This window comes from Daphnia pulicaria, chromosome 6 (assembly GCF_021234035.1).
Source record: "Daphnia pulicaria isolate SC F1-1A chromosome 6, SC_F0-13Bv2, whole genome shotgun sequence".
Taxonomy (NCBI): domain Eukaryota; kingdom Metazoa; phylum Arthropoda; class Branchiopoda; order Diplostraca; family Daphniidae; genus Daphnia; species Daphnia pulicaria.
In genome coordinates, this window is record NC_060918.1 from 11,921,087 (window position 1) to 11,941,906 (window position 20,820).

The 20,820-nt window shown below is 38.5% G+C and overlaps 3 protein-coding genes and 1 long non-coding RNA gene across 8 annotated transcripts in view; 2 read left to right on the plus strand and 2 right to left on the minus strand.

The window, feature by feature from the left end:
- The window catches only part of LOC124344219 (extensin-2-like), a 271,667-nt gene that overhangs the window by 72,601 nt on the left and 178,246 nt on the right, over positions 1-20,820 (minus strand). The window lies entirely within an intron of this gene.
- On the plus strand, positions 3,309-4,316 carry LOC124344270. The gene is made up of 4 exons (XR_006919626.1): positions 3,309-3,373; positions 3,550-3,647; positions 3,809-3,880; positions 4,119-4,316. It is a non-coding gene; the product is annotated as an uncharacterized LOC124344270 (long non-coding RNA).
- On the plus strand, positions 5,053-15,469 carry LOC124344148 (excitatory amino acid transporter 3-like). Of its 5 annotated transcripts, XR_006919555.1 has the most exons (16): positions 5,053-5,202; positions 7,960-8,258; positions 8,806-9,076; positions 9,339-9,381; positions 11,330-11,432; positions 11,547-11,730; positions 11,825-12,058; positions 12,177-12,506; positions 12,588-12,841; positions 13,612-13,708; positions 14,135-14,271; positions 14,381-14,455; positions 14,633-14,731; positions 14,902-15,031; positions 15,268-15,347; positions 15,414-15,469. XR_006919555.1 is itself a non-coding variant. In XM_046797611.1 (10 exons), exons 2-10 carry the CDS (start codon positions 8,099-8,101, stop codon positions 13,686-13,688), a joined length of 1,656 nt encoding a protein of 551 aa, XP_046653567.1. In that variant the 5' UTR covers positions 5,053-5,202; positions 7,960-8,098; the 3' UTR covers positions 13,689-13,723. The 5 variants fall into 5 exon arrangements, 1 of the variants encoding a protein (XP_046653567.1); XR_006919557.1 differs by having other exon boundaries at positions 12,588-13,253; positions 15,268-15,469; XR_006919554.1 differs by having other exon boundaries at positions 15,268-15,469.
- LOC124344150 (prostaglandin E2 receptor EP3 subtype-like) lies at positions 15,619-20,784 on the minus strand. The gene is made up of 11 exons (XM_046797612.1): positions 20,563-20,784; positions 19,680-19,788; positions 19,150-19,313; positions 18,449-18,508; positions 18,299-18,384; positions 18,021-18,232; positions 17,423-17,583; positions 17,227-17,355; positions 17,027-17,152; positions 16,543-16,966; positions 15,619-16,483 (listed from the first exon to the last, which is right to left on the minus strand). The coding sequence occupies exons 2-11, from the start codon at positions 19,786-19,788 to the stop codon at positions 16,317-16,319; spliced, it is 1,638 nt and encodes a 545-aa protein (XP_046653568.1). The 5' UTR covers positions 20,563-20,784; the 3' UTR covers positions 15,619-16,316.

Below are 20,820 nucleotides of genomic sequence, written 5' to 3' on the forward strand. Positions count from 1 at the left end.
TTTAGCAAATTATGCGCACGTCGTAATTTATGTAATGAACTTAATTCAGAGCTGAATTTCAGCTAAATTTAGCGCATTGTTCATTGAGCGCAAGTTATTTTTAAGTTTATCATTACGCTGCGATATAGCTAGATGCAGCGCTAAAAATTTGACATTTTTTGCGCAGCGAGCCGCCTTAAACAGTGGACGAGCGACGATAAGCGCTACGACAAGCAGCCTGACTCGTGATAAGCGCTGAAAAAATTGGACGGGCACAAGCTACTCGTCCAGTCTCCGCAATGGTTTTCTTTTCCAGAACCATTTAGTTAAATTAACGAAGCGCTTGCGCGTTTCGTAAAAAATGCGATGCAATGAATTACGCTAAATTTAGCGCATCGCGCGCAAGTTAATCGCATATACATCACCAGCGCAATGTGCGCTTAGACAGCGCTATGTCTAGCGAGAGACATTTGATTTAATTATTGTTGGCGGAAAAAAAAGCGGATGGGCGACCTTAGCGCTTAAATAGCGACGGGCTCACTCTAAGCGCTAAAATACGGACGGGCAAGCGCATTTTCTAAAATACATTATAATAGGAATTGCGTTAAATTTAGCGCATCGTAGTTTATCACAGGTAAATCACTAGCGCCATACGCGCTTACAAAGCGCTAGATCTAGCGCGAAATATTTGACTTCATTATTATTCGCGCTAAATATTTATTTTAGCTAGTTATTTGCGTTTGTAAATTATGTCATGAATTTAAATGTGCTAAATTTGACGAATTGCGCGCAAGTTAATCTTAAGTTAATTAAAAGCGCAATGCGCGCTTAGATGCAGCTAGATCTAGCGCGAACAATTACAAATTTTTGGCCCAGCGACTCAGGTTTGCAGCTATGAATTTTAGCCAGATGTTTAATGCGCTAAATTTTGTAGATCGCGCGCAAGTAAATTAGAAGTAAGTAATCAGCGCCATGCGCGCATATAAATAGCGGAAAAAATAGGCTATTTAATATAACATATAAATATGTATTTAATTTTTTTTCACGCAGCAAGCTGCGTAAAACAGCGGACGGGCGACGCTTAGCGCTTAGAACACTTATTTATTGGTCACTTTGCCGTTCCATAATATGGTATTCCTTTTTTCAGTTTTTTGTTTTATAAAACAAAAAAGGAATACCTTTAAGTCATCAAAGAATCTCGAAGTTTAATATTAGTTGTATGTCTTCTTTTATCAATTCCCATGTATCAATCATTAATCAATAATTAATAAATGATTCAACAATGAGTGATAGGTAAATGAAAATGTATGGGTTTTATTAACGTTTCCTTTTTCAATAAATATTTAATGGTTGTTTTTTTCGTATTAACTGTGGTTTCATATTTTTTTATTTATTTCGATTAGCTTGATTTATGTTTGATTATTTCATCAACGTTTAATAATTAAATACTTATATATTGGTTGATTTAATCATTTATCAATGCAAATTGATATGTTTAATGATGACATGGAGTTAAAATAAATTAAACGATATATATGTTGTATAAAGGGAAAAACGGCACCCCATACGCAAGTTTCGTATGGGGTGCCGTTGTACCTTTTTACCAACAAAGAAATATTAAACAATAAATTAAACATTATAATAACTTAAATCAATCGTGATCTTATATTCTAACAGAAATCTAACATTCATTACACAATTCTAACATTTATTTAACATTCATTAAACACCAATAACGCTGAGGTAACACTCTTTTAATTCAAATAAAACATACAAAATGAAATGTAAAATTAATCAAACCATCTATCGATTAACATTAGAGAAAACAATCAATCTTTCGGGTAAGCTATTATTTAATAAACCATGTATAGGCAAACCTAACATTAAATCAAACATCATTCGCAATCTAACAGATAAATTAATTGCGATAAATTAATCAATCATGTAATCAAACAGTTTATTTTAATAACAATTTTAAGGAAATGGATATGGTTAACATTTTGAAAATGAATATTTAATTCTATTCCTTGAATCAATCAATTAACAAATGAAGTGTAGAGGCTAAGCTAAAAATTAGAAATAAAGAATCATTAAAATTGTAATGTAATTGAAGTTTGAAAAACAATTAAGGAATCAGCAAAGCGTTTATTTGTTGGGTAATAGACTCATTGGCTTTGTAGAATACTTCTCTGTCAGGCCACTAGAGGCATCCTAAAATAACAGAAGTCCGCAAAAGTACTCATACGCACGTAGTAGCCTAATCATATCATATATACGCAACCGTCCGCATCAAGCAAAATTTGTCCCGCTCATATAATAGGGCGAATTAAAATAGACGTGGAAACTCAGCGAGAGGACTCCAACAAAACAAAAAACAACGAACATGGCAGGATTTGTAGATAGTTCCACAAAATTGTAGGAAAATGCATTCATGCATTTTTGCCGTGCCGATATCGAAAGCTATCACCGGAAATCTGGAGAAATTGTCCCATCACAGTTGCGCATATTGGTTGCATTTATTCGTTTTTATATCACGATTTCTGATACAAAATATATTTGGGAACGTGGATTTAAAATTTTTATTCGTTATCAGAAAATAAAAAAGTTTCATATTAAAACGAATGTTAACCAACACGCGCGAATCCCTGGACACGTTCCACCAGTGCATTTTAAAAAATAAAAAAAATTTGTTTGATGACTGACGCACCTTGTTTGCTACTTTAAAAGTTGTCCCTGATCTCTGCATGAAGCCAGTCAATTTCCCGATTCCTTATTTCTGCATGTATACGATCTGAAATAATTTTTCGTAAAAATGATGGGGGCGAATGGGGATGATGGTAGATCGCCATTCTAGATATAACGAAATGGCATGAAATATAATGAAAATCAAGTACAGAAATTAAATTACAAAATTAGAAGTGCAACAGCATCATTATTGGTGTTTTGTGTTGCGTGATTCTGACCGCTAGATGACAAAGTTTAAAAAAGGGGCGGGGAGAAAAGAATGGAGGCAAAACCATTTGCCATATCCCATATGAGTTGTTAATGCTCCGGGGTTAGTATAGGCTACATTATGTCTGAATTTTTGTTTTATTTTTTAATTTGCCCGATTGAATAATAGATAATAGGTTTGAACAGATTTACGGAGCTATTATTTTACATTTGATTTTAAGGTTAGGTTTGATTACAAGTTAGATTTGATTAATCAAATATTCCAGGTTTGACGCTATGTTACCCTTTGATGTTTGTTTAGATCAGTGTTTTATATAATGTTGTTTGTTTAATTATAGATTGATGTTAAATGATAGGTTTGTTGTTAAAAAGGTACAACGGCACCCCATAGTTTCGACGAGTATCCAATTTTTAATGGCCACCTGGTGAAATTTAAATCAAGGTATAATTTTAGTTTCCTTTTTTCTAATGTTTCCTGTAGTGATGAGTTGCTTATTGGTCCGTGTTTATGACTAAATGATTTTAATCAACAGTAAGCTCTGAAGCAATTTTATCTTGAGATTTGATACCTTACTGTTATACCTTTTCTGATGAAAATTGTTTGTGTGAACTATTCAGGTGGTGTGAAACTTTATTTCCGAGATGTGAAAGGAGGGTATTCTTCAAACGGTAGATTGACATGGCTGCCTTTTGAAGCAAGGGTGCTGTCCTAATAGGTATGTAGGTTTTTTTTCTTATAATGCTAGTTAAAATTATGATGAAAAGTTAACTATAGAGCATTGGGTTCTGAATTTTGGTGATTATTGTTACATCTGATCAACTAAGATGTCTTCTGATTTATTATGTAGCATTACAAGAATTATATTTGCCTTTGCAGTGCTTCGATTGCTGAATATTTTTAGGATGGTTGAATTCTGCAACATACTGGTGGCTTATCTGTGATTGACAGGTGAATATAATTCTATGATGCATTGAAAGGTTCTTTATGTTACTTGTTGAGCTCTTAAAATGGCTATGCAGGCGTCAAAGAGAACCAACATTAAATTCCAGTATATTGATTGAATAACATTTAGATTTTGATGGCTTGAAAAAGTCTGCTTTAGTGAATGTTTTCAAATATTGGGACACTATCATTTGAAATTAGTTAATTCGTGCTGTACTGAATTTCCTGTTTTGTTTCACAACAGCCTTTCTTGATGCTTCCAACCTGAATTCTATGTGATGGTTGATGGCTGCTCTGTGGATTGGACATTGTAAACTAGATCAAGTCATGTTGTTGAATTATTGCATCATTTCATGTGTATTAAGTTTCTGTATTGTCTGTTGAATGTAGACCGGTTAAATCTCCGGTGGCGAGCTGGAGGAATACACTGCTGTCTTGAACTCGTCGTTACTACACAGGATTGCAGAATAATCTTCAGTTTAACGTTTGGAACAATCGCTGCATTTTCTATCAAGTAAGTTTCCGTTATATTGCGCATCACGCACACGAGGTTTAGAAATAGTCGCGTTATTCCAAGTACTGTCGAATGTTCGACCTGAAGGTTGTGTTTGAAAGGTTATCATTATTAAAAGGTTTGGTTTCTCGCGATTCTTCTTCACACGCGATATCTGTGCACGTTCAAACTCTGCATGACAGATTCTTCACAAGAGAAGAAATACAAGTTTCACATATGGATAGCTTAAAACATGCTGGGAGAAGGACTGTCGGATATATGTGGCAGCTATAGCAGCAGCAGCTTGTGACGTCACTAACCGCTTTACACCCAAATGAGCTGCGCCCGGCTTACAACCCACTGGCGTCGACTTGATAAACAAATAACACAGTTTTCGATTTCTCTCTCTCTCTTGTATTTATTTGATCGGGGAAATGTGAATGCCATGCATTAATATTAGCGTTGCAGGCAGCGGCGGTGGACGTACGAGGGAACAAGTATTTTTTTTTTAAACCCGAAGAATCGGTGTAAACGATGTGGTGTGGTCGCGTCGTTTGATGCGATCGTCACGCCCCCCACTCTGACTCTCTTCCACATCTCTCTCTCGGTCGGTGGTCCTGCTGCTCTGCTCTGCTCTGCTCTCTCCTTTGACTTTTGGTTGTTGGCAACCTTGGGACCCGCTGACCGCCATCAGTCTCCAATTGGCCGACGGTTAGACCGGTTTTGTCCAATCCTTTTCTGATTATTCAAAAGCGTCAAATGCCGTGTTAACTCTGGTTTGACGACGATTGTTGTGCCAGTGCCGCAGCCGGAATCAGCCGCCTCTATCGATCAGGTGTTTATTATTGAGTCTCACTTTTATATTTTCAAATCAACTTGTCTGCCAATGTTATTGCATCGTTTTTTTGTTACCCGTTGGCCGACGTTGTGGTTGCTATACAACAACAACACCGTCCCGTGCGCGGTGTGTGTTTGTGTCCCGCGATCCAACAGTTGGGTGTCGAGTGACTGTAACAAATCAGGAAAACCACAGGAACGAGACGGAGACTATTGTCTCTGATATTAGATCCTTTAGAACTTTTGTATTTTTTTTTTGTCCCGATATTGTCCACGCTCGTTCGGCTGGCACTTTTGAGGTTGTCGTTGTTGTGTGTTGGAACGTTTCATGACACTGCAAGCGGGAGCTCTATAGTGTACAGTCAGACAGGAAAGAATCAATAAATTCTATGGCAACGCCAGTCTCTCTCTCTCTCTCTCTCTCTCTATACATATGGATGTATAAGCGACGCACTTTTAGTCGAGGAATTGAAGCCGATCGAGCGTTCCGCCCCAGTTAATATCAAAGTGCGTTTTGTTTCCCATTTATCGAATGACGGGCACCCGAGAATGCGCAGAGTCCCAGTTGCGAAATCATATGCAACATGGTCGATAAGAGATGAACCACTCTCTTTAGTATTTATTAGCGTTGGGCAACGCTGCAGCTGGAATGTTGCCTCAACGACGCAGATACTTGAAGCGGTTGAAACAAAAACAAAAATAAAACAACAGTGGGAAAAACAAATCTCGAGATAGAAAATGGTGACAGTGTCCATTTGCATACTTGTTTGGAGTCGAAACCTTTAGCCAGTTCCTTCTCTCTCTCTCATTGCCCATAAGGATCTCCCTGCGGATAATTTTGTATAGAGGCCTTGTTGATTGATGATTATGTTTCACGCTTTTATTGCTTGTTTTTGTTCAAAGGAAAAACAAATTTTTGTTTGGCTTTAGCGGGTCCATCGACCTCTTTCCTCACCCCCAGCGGCGTTTTGGCGACTGGCTCCCAACTAAAAATACCGGGCTCAGCAATCTGCATGGGGGAAGATGCAAACGTCATATTCCTCCCAAAACAGAAATAGGAAGGACTTTGCGTGAAATGGAAAGCGTCTCCAGTCAACGCAAAACCTCTCACTTGATGACACGAGCGTCTACACTACATTGTAGATATAATAATACTGAACAGCCCACAGCACTAGCGCCTATAGGCCTACCACAAACGACGAAATTGAAACTCGACGAAAAGAAGAAAAATAGAAAAAAAAGCCGGCTTCTTTTTTTAATTTTGTCTATTTTTGAAAATATCTTTATGACATCACTGGATGAACCCATGTTCATTTTCATTTGACGAACGGTTGAGAAGATATAGAGGAGGAGGAGAGTCTAGATATATAGGCCACATCTATATAACGAACTGTTGCTCAATTGGTGTCAATGATGTCGGTGCCCGCAAGAGGGAAGTGGATGCTTGGATGATCATTCCTTTCTCTCTCTCTTCTCTATGCGTTTATTTCTTTCGTTCTTTTTTTTCTTCTCGTGCGTTGTCCTTGATGATTCGTTTCTCTCCCGGAGTTCTTTCACTCTTCTTTCCATTCTTGTTCGCCTTGTGACGACGGCGGCAGGATATCACATATACATCGCTCTTTCTCTCTCTCTCTCTCTCTCTCTCTATGTTCATCGCAAAGGCAGCAGCAGCAGCATCCACAAACTATTTTTATAGCCTTTATAGAGAGACGGGAGCTTTCCGTCGTTCCGCTTACAGTTGACGAATTGTGGGGCCATTAAAAATGCTCGTTGCTGCTGCTTCTCTTATTGTCCCTTCCCATTTCTTTTCTCTTCCTTTGGCTATCCGGCCTCCTCATTAATGGTAAACGCCAACCAACGGGAGAGAGAAACGACTATTACGTAAATAGATGTTTGGTAAGGACAAAAAAAAAATACCCCCCAAAAAGGGAAAGAAAACTTAGGAAATTATTTTGTCATTTAATTCCTGGCCCGGCAGTGTGAATCCTTGATTGAATTAAATCATCATTCGTTTCATTTTTCTTCTTTTAACTGCCTGATGATTTCCAAGTCGTTAAAAAAACCTTTTATTTAATGCGAGTATTACAATTAGACGCAGTGATGTATTTTGCGCAGTGTATTTTATGCGCGCTTTGAATGTCTTATATCATAGCCCACCCCTTTAGATTTACAATATCATCGGCTGCTCTCTCTCTCTCTCTCTCTCCATCCCTTATGGTCCCGAATCGTTGAATAATGGATTTTGACAAGCGAGAGAGAGAGAGAGACAGGTTCGTGATGGGTCTTTGTTGGTGGGGGAATCTTACCTTTTTTTTATTATTATTATTTCTTTCTTTATTCAATCTTATCTTTTATATCCTGACGCGCGTTTTCTTTTTAAAAAAAATTGCTTTCAATAGAAAGAACTTTACCTTGCGCTTCCAACCCATGTCGAAAGTACACAAACAAGAACCACAACAACTGAATAATGGGGTAGCCAATCACGGGCATTGTCGGAAATACCGTGTATGTTTTTCTTTTTCATTCGCGTGACAGTGACTTTGTGGTTACTGAAAGGCAAGGCGTGTTGTCGGAAATAAATATCCGGTTTCCCGGTGAGAAAAGGTCGCCAAAATAGGTCCGATGTGTCTTTTATCGGATGGCGAAAAATCAATTCACAAATAACAGTGTCTGTCATGTGTGAAAGAATTTCCTACGACGCAACAAAACGGTGAAATTGATTTCTCTTTTTTATCATTATTTGGAATTTTTGCAGGTCAGCCTCGTCGAAAGGTAGACGAGGTGAACAACGATCGCGATCCTCATCACCGGAGACGGGCGTCGGCTCCGGCACCAAAGGATCCAGCGCGACCAAAGGTCGTCCATTCGCCAAACCGATTTCGCGAGCACTCAACATGAGCGTGACGCAAAAAGTTGTCGGCTGCCTCAGGAGCAACGTCCTGACAATCCTCAACATCGCCGGCGTCTTCTCAGGCGTCGTCCTCGCCCTGGCACTCAGGTCGTCGCGCGAGGAGAAATGGACACAACGAGAAATTGTTTATGTTGGTTTTGTAGGTAAGTCTCATGACTTGGAGCCTGTAATCACGGGGTGGAGATTCGTGTATTGAGCTCGGACATTTTCCAATCCAGTCTCATGTCTCTAGATGGCGCAAGGGTGAGCAAAATGAGAGCGAATGATCGGCTTACTCAGCCAGCATCAATTGGCTCTGGCAACCCGCTCTCATCAACGCCAACGAACCCGATGAAACCCAAAGCCTCTTATGTTTGTCTAGTGTCCTACACACACATAAACTGCTTGTGCTTGTGTAGACAGACTGTGTGTGAGCGAAGCATTTTTTTTTTTTTTTTGGTCAGGAAAAAAAAAGAGTTGATGGGTCACGCTTGACGTTCAAATAAGAGCCGTCTGCGTTCGCTAAAGCTGACAATTTCGCCAATTCTGAAACTCTTTCGAGCCTCCTCTTTCATAGGATGCATGTGTCGCTTCAGCGGAGATTCTCAGACTATAAGATTAAATGGCGACATTTCCATTTCAAAATTTGATTACAATTTTGAATTGATGCAACCGGATGCAACTCTGTTTTTTTGTTTTATGTTTGATTAGGTGATTTGTTTTTACGAATTCTTAAGTGTCTCATTCTGCCATTGATCGTCTCATCAATGACTTCAGCCATCGGCTCTCTGGACCTTTCCGTGTCGGGACGGATCGGTACGCGAGCCATCGTCTACTATATGACCACCACCGTCAGCGCTGTCATTCTGGGTATCATCCTCGTCCTGACTATCCATCCAGGCGAAGGATCCGATGAGGGAATCGTTCGCGGCGGTTCCGTCCGTCACGTCACCACGGCCGACATGCTCATGGATCTCATCAGGTAGATAAAACCGGCGTCGTTGGTATCGCTCACAGTATAACAATTCAAACTTGATTTCTTCCACATTTGGAGCGAGTGATGGATTTGCATTCAATAGTATTCCGTCATTCCTATTGTCCCCTTGGAAAATTTTTTGAAATATCCCCAGACACAAACAAGTCTTTTAAGAAAAAAAATGTATTTACTTTTTCTGAAGGAAACAATTGATTGAATTCGTTGATTTCTCATTCGTTTGTTTCTTTTTTGTTTCTTCTTTCCCTAGAAACCTGTTCCCACCGAATTTGGTCCAGGCTTGCATCGCTCAGGTTAGTAAAAACAAATAATTTTTGATTCGATTTAAATTCGTAACGGACCTGGAGGCTGCGCCAGCAATGAAATGGTACAAATAACGTTTATTACTATCACACTTTCATTGTTTGTTTTTTTTTTTTTGGGGGGGGGGGGAGGGGGGTATTCGAGGGGTATTCGAGGGGTATTCGAACTAGTAGCGTTTTGATTTTTGCTTTTATAGTAGCGGAGGATATTCTATTAGTAGCATATCTGTTCTAGAATAGGGGTTCTAATATCCCCCGAATTCCATGCCTATTTAGTGGATTCAAGATAATTTTGACCGGAAACAAATTGCAACACGAATTTTTTTTATGAGCTTTGTTATTACTCTAATTTTATATTTGTTTTTAAAACCCTCCTCAGAAATAATAATTTTTACTATAAAAAAAAATAGAAAAAAAAATATAAAAAATTAGAAAATGTATTAGAATTGTGATAAGAAATAAAAATAATTTTCTTTTGACAGCTAATTAATGTTCCCCGTCGTTTTATTGATCAGATTTCCAATTTTAAATGTTCTAGCTTTAACGATGTTTTAGTAATTAAATACGGTGCGTAGCACTATGACGGAATCGCAGTAGTAAAAAGGCGCTTAAGTATCGTACTATAGTAATTTGTATCACTAGTAAAATTGAAAATGGCTACAGTGCATCACTAGTAAAACGTATCTCAAATAATACCGTTCGCCTAGAAAATCAAAATTTTCTAAATAATTTATTTATTTCATACCAACAAATGGTCAATAGTAAATTGTTTCATAATTCTTTTTCAAAATTTCGTGTGAAAAGGGAAAGTGATGCAGTAGTATTTTGTAGTATAACGACAACGTCTCGTTAGTAACAGGCATCAACAGTAACACCCCCTATGATCCAGTATGATATTCACGGCTTCGCCGTGATGATCCCGAATGTAAATTTCACGGCTTCGCCGTGGATAATAATAAAATTATGTTCACGGCTTCGCCGTGATTGATAATAACTTTAAGTTCACGGCTTCGCCGTGGATGATAATAATATGATGTTCACGGCTTCGCCGTGATTGTGATTCGGGAATTACCAATTTTATAACCTAACCTAACCTAACCAAACCTAACCTAACCTAACCTAACCTAACCTGATGTTACTTGTGAACAGAAATACTAGTGAGACAATTTATCAATGCAACGAAGTTCTTATGATACAAGAACCACAAGAACTTCGTTCTTATGAGACATTTTACTTAAAGAACTAGTTATTAATGGGTACTGTTTCGAGTTACTAAACAATGAAATTATTAGTGATATATTTTACTAATGAAACACTTTACTTTCAACACTATATATTTATGAGCAAAAAAAAAAAAGCTGTTATTTATGGCCACCTTTACTAGTGCGATTCCGTCACTGTGAGATGCACCCATTAAATATACTGGACTATGCCTCAAATTTTATGAAATCACCAAAAGGTGTTTACAAGGGACCTTATGGCGGATAGTTCCTCCGTAAACTCGTTATATCTAGTCATGTAGTGGTCCTAAAATTTTGATCTTTTGTAAAAAATTAGTTAAGATATCAGTTTTCCTAAATTTAAAAGTCATTTCTAAAAATATTTAATAGCTCTTAAGTTATTCATTGTTAAAGTTTTCAGAAAACAATTTTTTTCCGCTCTGGTTCATAAAAATGCCGCCGCATACAGATGGCGTTTTTACGAAACGTGAAACGAAACGAAACGTCACCTGACTGGTAGGGGATCTAATAGACTTGTAGTGTTTCTAATCTTATTTATTCATGCGCTGTCCGCTGTGAAATATCGTTATCGCGTTTGTCAACTTTTTCCAGTAATAATATTACACATCCCAATAGGGTCTTATATGGGCTATTCTTTTATCTGTATTGTTAATTTTCTTTTTCTTTTATTTCTTTCTCTCGTTGAAACATGTTTTCAGTATAAGACTGTGTTGACACCACCTGCCGACTATTTGGAGTCTCTAGCCAATATGACCAACTCCAATGGAACCGACGCCGGTAACATGACCGCCGGAAAGCCAAGTATGAAAGAGGAAATGAGAAAAAAAAATGAATTCGTTGCGTCGTCCAGCTCTGTGATTTATGTTTGCGTTTTGCTTCCCATCTTCCTTTTGCATAAATAATAATAATAACCAGAGAAAATCTACGACTGGAAGATGTCATCCGACTACGTGGACGCCACCAATATCCTCGGACTCATCGTCTTTTCCACCGTGTTGGGCATCACGCTCGGCCGGATGGGAGCCAAGGGCAAGCCGCTCCTCAACTTCTTCGTCTCGATGAGCGAAGCCGTCATGATGATCACCGGCTGGGTCGTTTGGTAATAGGATCTACCCGCCACTTTTTCTTTTTTAACACCAACCAAAAAAACATTTTAATTCACTAACGTAACTTACTTTTTACGGTATTATTAGGTTGTCACCGGTAGGTGTCATGTTTTTGGTGGCCTCCAAGATGTTGGAAATGGAGAGCTGGGAAGTCATGTTGGGACAACTTGGCATGTACTTTTTCACGGTGATGATTGGCCTCTTCATCCACGGTTTCGTCGTTCTCCAGCTAATCTACTTCATTGTGACGCGGAAATTGCCGTTCCGCTACGTCGGAAACCTCTCCGAAGCTCTGGCCACTGCTTTCGCCACTTCATCGAGGTCAGTTTATAATTCTTGGAATAAATCAGTTGAGAGTGAAAGAGAGAGAGGGAGAGAAAAGACTTTCTATTGGAATGGCGAAGATGACGGGGCAATGTGTTTCATATCTCTTTGACAGCTCGGCCACTCTACCCGTGGCGCTGAAATGCTTGGAGGAGAAAAACCAAGTGGATCCACGAGTGACCCGCTTCGTCATGCCAATTGGCGCCACCATTAACATGGACGGAACGGCCTTGTACGAAGCCGTCGCCGCCATCTTCATCTCGCAAGTGCGTGGTATTCATCTGACCATGGGCAACGTTGTGGCTGTCAGCATCACCGCCACAGCTGCTAGCATCGGCGCCCCTGGAATTCCTCAGGCCGGAATCGTCGCCATGGTGATGGTTCTCGCTACTCTTGGCCTGCCAGCCGAAGACGTCTCCCTCATCGTGGCTGTCGATTGGTTTTTGTAAGTCTGACTGGCAGCTTTCTTTGTTCGTATTTGTCTTATCTCTATTTCATCCGCTTTCTTATCGGCTAACCGCAACAGGGATCGCTTCCGGACGTTTACCAATGTGCTAGGAGATTCGTTGGGAGCCGGTATTGTGCACCATTTGAGCCGTCATGAGCTGGAAGAGATGCCGATCGAACCTGCCACTGGTCGAAGAGAGTCTGATATTGAACTGGACGGCCCGCTAGCTGGTGTCGATCTAGAGAAGGGCGAGTCGAGCTACGGTGGCCCAAGCTCAGGAATCCCAATGTTACCTCCGCCGCCGTGGAAGTCGAATGGCAGTCGACATCCATGTTAGTCTCGGCCCTGCCCTCGGAGGCTTTGATCTAAACACCGCGCGCGCTGGCGACACGGCCGTTCTAGAGATGATGACGAGCTATCAATCGCCATTTCGCTTATTTCTTACGATTTCTTATGTTTAGACATACATATTTTTTTTTTTTTGTTATTTCATTTTTAAATTTTATTCGTTTTTTTTTTTTTTTTTTTTTTTTTTTCAACGACGTTATTCTAGAAATTGATTTGTAATGAAACACTCCGGTGAATTTCATTCTCTGTATCCTTTTCCTAAATCATGCTTTTGGGCGCTTTTGGGTTTGGAACTTTTTGATACGTAGAATTTAAGACCAACGTTGTACTGGTATCTATTGAAACAAAACTAAACTAAAAAAAGGAAAAAAAGAGACAAAAACATTTTGTGCAAAGGTAGGCATTTGAAAAAAAAGTCCCTTCTTTTTTAAATGTACATCCAAAAACATATAATGACCCTTTTGCCCATGTGTTGCCTGCGTTTCTAAACGACTCTGTGAAGAGCGAAATTCCTTCTTCCTACATTAATACTATAACCTTAAATTTTTTCGTTCCGTTATATTTTATTCAATCATTACATTGAATAACACATCGTAGACAGGTGTTTGATATTAATTACAAATTTTAAGAGATTAAAGTAGCTACAATTTTCTAAGAAATGTTGATTAAAGAAGAGAGTAAAACGAAAATATCTCCAACAGCTAAGAGATGAGCAAACTTTTATTATTATTTTTTTTATCTGGAATTATTACAGTTATTATGTATCCGGGAATTTATTCGGACTGTCTATGTCTACTGTTTTTATACATACCGTGTATACACACATCCTAACGCGGGAATAAGTTAGTTTGGTAAGAAACAACACTTTTGTTTTTTGTTTGTTTTTATTTATTTTTTCAACAATTAACAATCGAAATAATTTCGTCAAAATTCTCTAATTCTTTACCATTGTTTTATGCATGTGCACATAATAACAAAATGAATTTACAAGGATAAAAGCTAAAAAAATCTCGGTGTCCGCTTCGTGTAAAAAAAAAGATGAAAAATCTTTTTAAACATGTTTTGAATTGGTTTCAAAAGACCAAAATAATGCCGTTGCCAAGTGTTCATATTTCTCCTTGACAATTAAATTGATTTTCTAGTTATAATCATTAGGTTACTAAACTAAGCTTACTAAAAATTAAAACGAAAAGAATTCTATGAGTATATATTTTTTTTTACATTAAAATGTAATTGAAAAATGTTTATTTTTGCGTTGATGATGCTTGATCAACCAGGCAACATCTTTCCAGGCGGACGCGACGCGTTGGCGTTGCAGACGAGTTTATAATTGGAACTGCATGTGAAAGTTTCAGCATTCGACAACTAACTCTCTGCTCTGCTAGTTTTGTTAGAATCCACCAGCTTTGTTGAGGTAAGGTATTTCCATCATTTATAATTTATTTAAATAAGATTATTTAAACGTGTAGGTGGTTAATTTTTACTTCTAGTTTCTTTCATTGATGCTTATTTGATTCTCTCAGAATGCAGTGTCTCAACTCGCAAGTTTCGACGAGTATCATATTGTCAAAGGCCACGTGGTGAAATTTTAAATCAAGGTATAATTTTCGTTTCTCTTTTTCGAATGTATCCTGTAGTGATGAGTTGCTTATTGGTCTGTGTTTATGACTAAATGATTTTAATCAACAGTAATCTCTGAAGCAATTTTATCTTGAGACTTGGTACCTTACTGTTCTACCTTTTCTGATGGAAATTTTTTGTGTGAACTTATTCAGGCGGGATGAAACTTTATTTCCGAGAAATGAAAGGATGGTAAATCCTTCATACGGCAGATTGACATGACTGCCTTTGAAGTAAGGGTGTTGTCCTAAAAGGTATGTAGTGTTTTTCTTATAATGCTAGTTAAAATTATGATGAAAAATTAACTATAGAGCATTGGGTTCTGAATATTGGTGATTATTGTTAAGTCTGATAAACTTAGATGTCTTTTTGTAAAACTTTAATTTGTTATGTAGAATTAAAAAAGTTAATTTTCCCTGTGCAGTGCTTTGCGGAATGTATATTGAGTATTGCTGTGGAGCTTCAAACCAAATATGGTGTGATTGACAATTAAGAAGTGGTGTTCAAGTCTTGTTGAATTCTGGAACATATTGTGGCTCATCCATGATTGACAGGTGAATATAATCCCGTGATGCATTTAAAGGTTCTTTATGTTACTTGTTGAGCTCTTAAAATGGCTATGCAGGCGTCAAAGAGAACCGACATTAAATTCCAGTATATTGATTGAATAACATTTAGATTTTGGAGGCTTGAAAAAGTCTACTTTGCTGAATGTTTTCAAATATTGGGACATTTTCATGTAAAAATAGTTAATTACTGCTGTACTGATTTCCTGTTTTATTTGTAACAGCTTTTCTTGATGCTTCCAACCAGAATTCAATGTGATGGTTGCTGGCTGCTCTGTGGATTGGACATTGCAAACTGGATTAAGTCATGTTCTCGATTTATTGCATCATTTCAAGTGTATTAAGTTTCTGTATTGTCTGTTGAATGTAGACCGGTTAAATCTCCGGTGGCGAGCTGGAGGAATACACTGCAGGTCTTGAACTATTCTTGAACTCGTCGTTACTACCCAGGATTTCAGAATAATCTTCAGTTTAACCGATTGAAACAATCGCTGGGTTTTCTATCAAGTAAGTTTCTGTTTTATTGCGCACCACGCACACAAGGTTTAGAAATAGTCGTGTTATTCCAAGTGTTGGCGAATGTTCAACCTGAAGGTTGTGTTTGAAAGGTTTGGTTTCTCGCGATTCTTCTTCTCACGTGACTGTGCACGTTCAAACTTTGCATGACAGATTCTCCACAAGAGAAGAAATACAAAGGTTCACAAATGGCTAGGTTAAAACATGCTGGCAGAAGGACTGTTGGCCGAGTCAACCACCCTCAAGTGCCTTGGTCGTTAAGGGCAACTTTATGGCGATTAAACCAACTAGCTCAATTGATTACAATTGCCTTAAACAAAATTGGATCTCGTGGTCGTGGCACGGGCAAGACAACAAAATAGAAAATTTATGTCCAATGTGAATATTTTCAGTTAAATTTTAAAGGTTTATAAATATTCTTCAATGAATTTAACCTTATTTTCTGTTTTCTAATTCTTAACAGTCTTGTTTCGATATCCATTTATAGCTTTTTAGTAGAAATCCATTTTGTGTTTTGTTATTTTACTTGCGTACCAACAATGTCTCTAGGGTTACTTTTGTTGGCTCAGGGACTTCGGTAATGATAGAGGGAATAGACTGGTACCAGAATTTTGATCCATTAGAACGCAGTCGGGTTTACGTGTATTATTAATACGGCAACTTATTAGAGTACAGCACGGACGAATAATTCTTTTACTGAAGATAGAATATCAATCATGCAAATGAAAAATACGATTATGGCAGTTATGACTGTATTTCATGCATTTAAATCAGTCATTATATTTGTTTTTGAATACTTTGTTTGTGTTTCATCGATGGTTTGAGTACTTTGAGTAGCGAATCGTTTCACTGTCATAGGAAAACGGCCGTTTGAACAACACCAAGAGTGACGACGTCGCCCAATCGCAGAAACTTTTTCGTCTCCTAAATTTCAAGTAAATTTGAAAATAAATTGCCAAGTAATTTATAGTTATGTAAACTACCGCTATCATTAGAAAAAATCCTTGTTTTCGACATATTATTCGCGTTAGTCATGGTGTCCGTTAAATCTGCAGCTGGCGGCTGACGCTCTTCTTGTCTACTTGAACGCGGTGTGGAACGAGTTCTTCGACGTTGAATTGAGTATTGGGAAGATGTAAAAATCGGAATAGGAATCTCGTGACTTGCGGAGCTTTCTGTTCCTCCCTCTGAGCCACTTATTAGAATTGCGGTAGGAGCGGGGCTAGCGTTGTTGGGCAATGAAGTACTTTTACTGGTCGAGTCGTAGCCAATTGCAGCGTTGCTCAAACTTGAGGAGAAATGGTTAACTTCACCCAGATTAACAGTTTCACCAGCTTCCACCTCTACTTCTACTCGTTTTTGTCGACATCGGGAACACGAGCGACTTGCCGACCTTGTCGATGGTTGCTGTAGAGTATGAGAAACGTTAATTTTCTGTTGAATGAAGCGAATGTAATTGTAAGTTACTTGTGCTCGAAAGTGTACCAAGGCCGAGCGGAGCGATGAGGTGCCAATAAACTCTTTCTGACTCAGACTGCGTTTGATGGAACCCCAATTTGTCTTCCAGCAAGTGCACCCTCTACGAAAACATAACTGTAGCGACAAATGGCGCGTGACGAATAGGAAGACATTGTGTGATAAATCACCAAACATTGTAAGGCTATCACCTTTTTGCAGAGAATGTAGACCCAAGGGTCTATTATCTGGTTAATGGAAGCCAGTCGGATGGCCAGCAAGTCTCCAGCATGGTCAGATGCCGTTTTGTGCTCGTAGAATTGGTTTTTTAATATCTGAAACTAGACCGAAACAATTGATTGCTAGGATACTCGTGATATACTAGGTTTGCGTGCTTAGTTTCATTACTTGTAGAGGTGCCCAGCACAAAGTAAAGACAATAGTGATGGCAAGGAGGACGAACATCATTTGCACTTCTAGTTCCTCCTGCTGTGGACTGCGGTGGGTCCGACGGAAACGATCCGCCCGATCCGCCGAGCTTCGTTGACAGCGCAGTGCCACCAAAGTGCCTGAACGAAAATTGAAAGAACCACAATTGATTCGTATCTTTTCGTCGTGTCATATATTTTTTTTTTATTCATTCTTGTTGAAATTGAAAGGACGTGCCTTTATCGAATGTTTGCTTTCATAGACCGGGCATATTTTTATTGGTACAGTGGACTGAAGGATTAAAAAATCGATAGCGCTGAAGGCGTCGCTTTGAAATATTTAATGTTTCAATCGATACCAAAGGGTTTTCATTCCATTTAAGTAGAGTAACCCCAAACAGGCACTTTTTAGAAAATCAATGGCGTTGAAACACATCCAAGTGACGTACGATATTGAAATAACTATAAAAGAATGTCCTTTATAACATAATCGATGGGGTGTTGGTGGAAGAAAGCCTTTTTGTGTGAGAATAGTGACGTGTGAGTGATGAGAATACCCTCATAAATTATTTACTTACATTGCACTCCAATGTTGCATATGATCATAACACCAATAAGAAGTAAGTTGAGGACAGCGAATGTAGTCGAATAAGCTGCATCGATTGCGTTTTCCGGATGAAGGTTGAGGAAGCACCAAGTTCCCGGATATTGAATAGCGTACTGGCCAAACCCAAAGATAGGAAGGGCTGAGAAAATGATGGCCACAAGCCACAGGCTCAGTAATGCCATTCTGGTCAGAATACAGAAAATTGCAGAACGTTTTTTTAACTTAAAAATAAGGGCTCTGATTACAAACCTAGCTCTTTGAGGACTGAAATGAAGCATGTAGAAGTATCCGTGTCGTATTCCAAAATACCGTTCTAACGCCATAGCACAAGCAATCTTTTCACAAAGAATTGGATATGAATCGGTATACTTGATGCGAATTATTATAGTAAAACTTTACCATGGGAGTTAAGATTCCGAAAGTCACCATGGTGAATGCGTGGTAGTTGCACATCATCGGCTGAGGAAATCGCCATTTGACAGCGCATGTTTTGAAGTAAAAGTTTTCATCAATCAATGATTGATGAATTTAATGGCGTCATCCCTCATAACTTTACGACTCGTCGTCAAACGCGGTGGCGTTCTATTTCTAAAAAACAGCGCATCTGTTTCCTTTCTTTTGCTCAACTTTTAGTACTATGGCTTTTACGAACGTCAATACCCGCGTCTGTATTTTTCATCACAAATATCGAAAAAGGGAACGGGATGCTACTATACGCCCACAAAAGTGTATAGTGTGGGTGTTACCCAAAAGCCTAGTTTAAATTCTGTTTGATCGCGGTGGCTTACGGAAGGCCGGCCATGCCGACCATATTTCGCCATAAATTAAACATTTTTATAAATCTTGAGGCCAACCGGCTAACCCTCCTTTATTTTGCACGCGAGTCTCGAAGGCAGCGAGATAGATTTCCATCGGAATGATTCCATTGGAATATAAATTGACTCAATGTTTAGATTTAGCCTATAAGAGGCTTTGGCCATCAAGATTGCATACCATAGTGCCTCAGTTGGTACCTCTGTACCGGAATGACGCAATGTGAGATATGTTCCTAATGTAACAATAATAATATTTAAAAAAAAAAGATTAGTTGAATCTCTTACTCCGCCAAAGTAGTAGCCGTGAAAATAAACAAGCAGAACGGGAAAGGTCGTAAGGAATATCCCGACAAGATCAGCGAAAGCCAATCCAGCGATAAAGACGAAGAACACTGTCCTATGTCTTTCCAGCTTCATTTGGTGTACAGTAACCAGGGCTATTGCATTACCTATACATAAAAAAAAGTCCAATTACTTTTTAGATTAATTATCTTATGACACCATGAAAATGAGAAGCTCGTGTGTTATGGTCTCTCGAGATTTTTCTCATTTCCTTTGTCCTAACCATTCGTTAGTTAACTGCTATTTGCGGAAGGTGAATAAATACAAGCCAACTAGGGCTTGAGAAATATATTTTTCCCAGTAAAAATAGTGGATTGACTTTCTTAAGGCAATACGATCGTTAGCTTTGACTAAAGAAACTATTCAAACAAGGGTTTGAGTTACAGATCGATAGAGAAGAGAAAAGTACATTCATGGCAGGATTGGTACCAATCTAGATTCAAGTGCTCTATAGCGATCAATCACAGACTCACCTAGAATACCAAATAGAGACGAGGTTATGGGAGATGCGATGTTGGCTCCTGGAGAAGTAACCGATGTGCAATTGTTGAACTCACATCCCACCTCTAATTTGGTATGCATCTAATAGATTTCAGGAAGATTAATTTCTCAGTCATTAATAAGCAACAGAAATGACTAACTACGATCATTTTTTAATAGTCTTGTTAGTATTTATTTTAATTTTTTAAAAGGGAAAAACAGTTTTTAGTACGGTGGCACATGCGGAATGATTCAATGTTTTGGTCTTTCTTCCTTTTGCAGAAATAGAACATGAAACAGCACTCGCGGGGGTGTAAAGGCAACCAGTCGAAACTATGCTATTCACTTGGGGATTGAGAATCGAACACATCTTATACGTTCAATTGGAGAAAATAAATAGATCCGGTTTGATCAGAAACTTTTACTAGATCCCAGGAGACGCGCAGGTGTGTATCGATTGACATTTTTCCCACCGATTGGATTGCACTTTGTTAATTGACGTAAAGCGTCCAAGTAGCCAATTTTTCGTCTTTACACTTGACAGGTTGCGCAATGACAGTTACTCTATCATCAGCAATATCGAAGATACCGTACCGCCATTCGCTAATTAGTAGTACTAACAAATTCTTTAAAAAATGAAATAAAAGGCATTTTCTCGAAGGGGATGTGTAATTTTTTAGAGAACTGAAACACTTTTATGATACAGTGCGTAACATGATTACGCACTTGATCTACTGCATTATGCAAAAGACTTCAAAACACAACAAAAATCGTATTATCAAATGGAAACCTAGAAGTTCATGCACTCTACGACATACGGAACGGTAAAAAAGGAGCTTAATTTACGTTCCTTACTATGAGAATGCTATGTTTTACCTTTTAAATTCAATGTGGGAAAAGATCTAAAATACTAGGGTTCACCTGTTGCCAATTGAGTGTATTGCTGAACACTGAGTCGACAGCGAGCAAAAGTGGTGGTTTTTATCCACTCGGAAGCAAAGGCATAAAATGTGGCAGATGCGCAGACAGGCTCTCCACTATTTGTCCTATCGAGACGCTAGAAACTACTACCATCCTAGGAACATCAGTTTCAAAACAAATAAGCACAAGACGTAAACAAGAAGAAATAAAGTA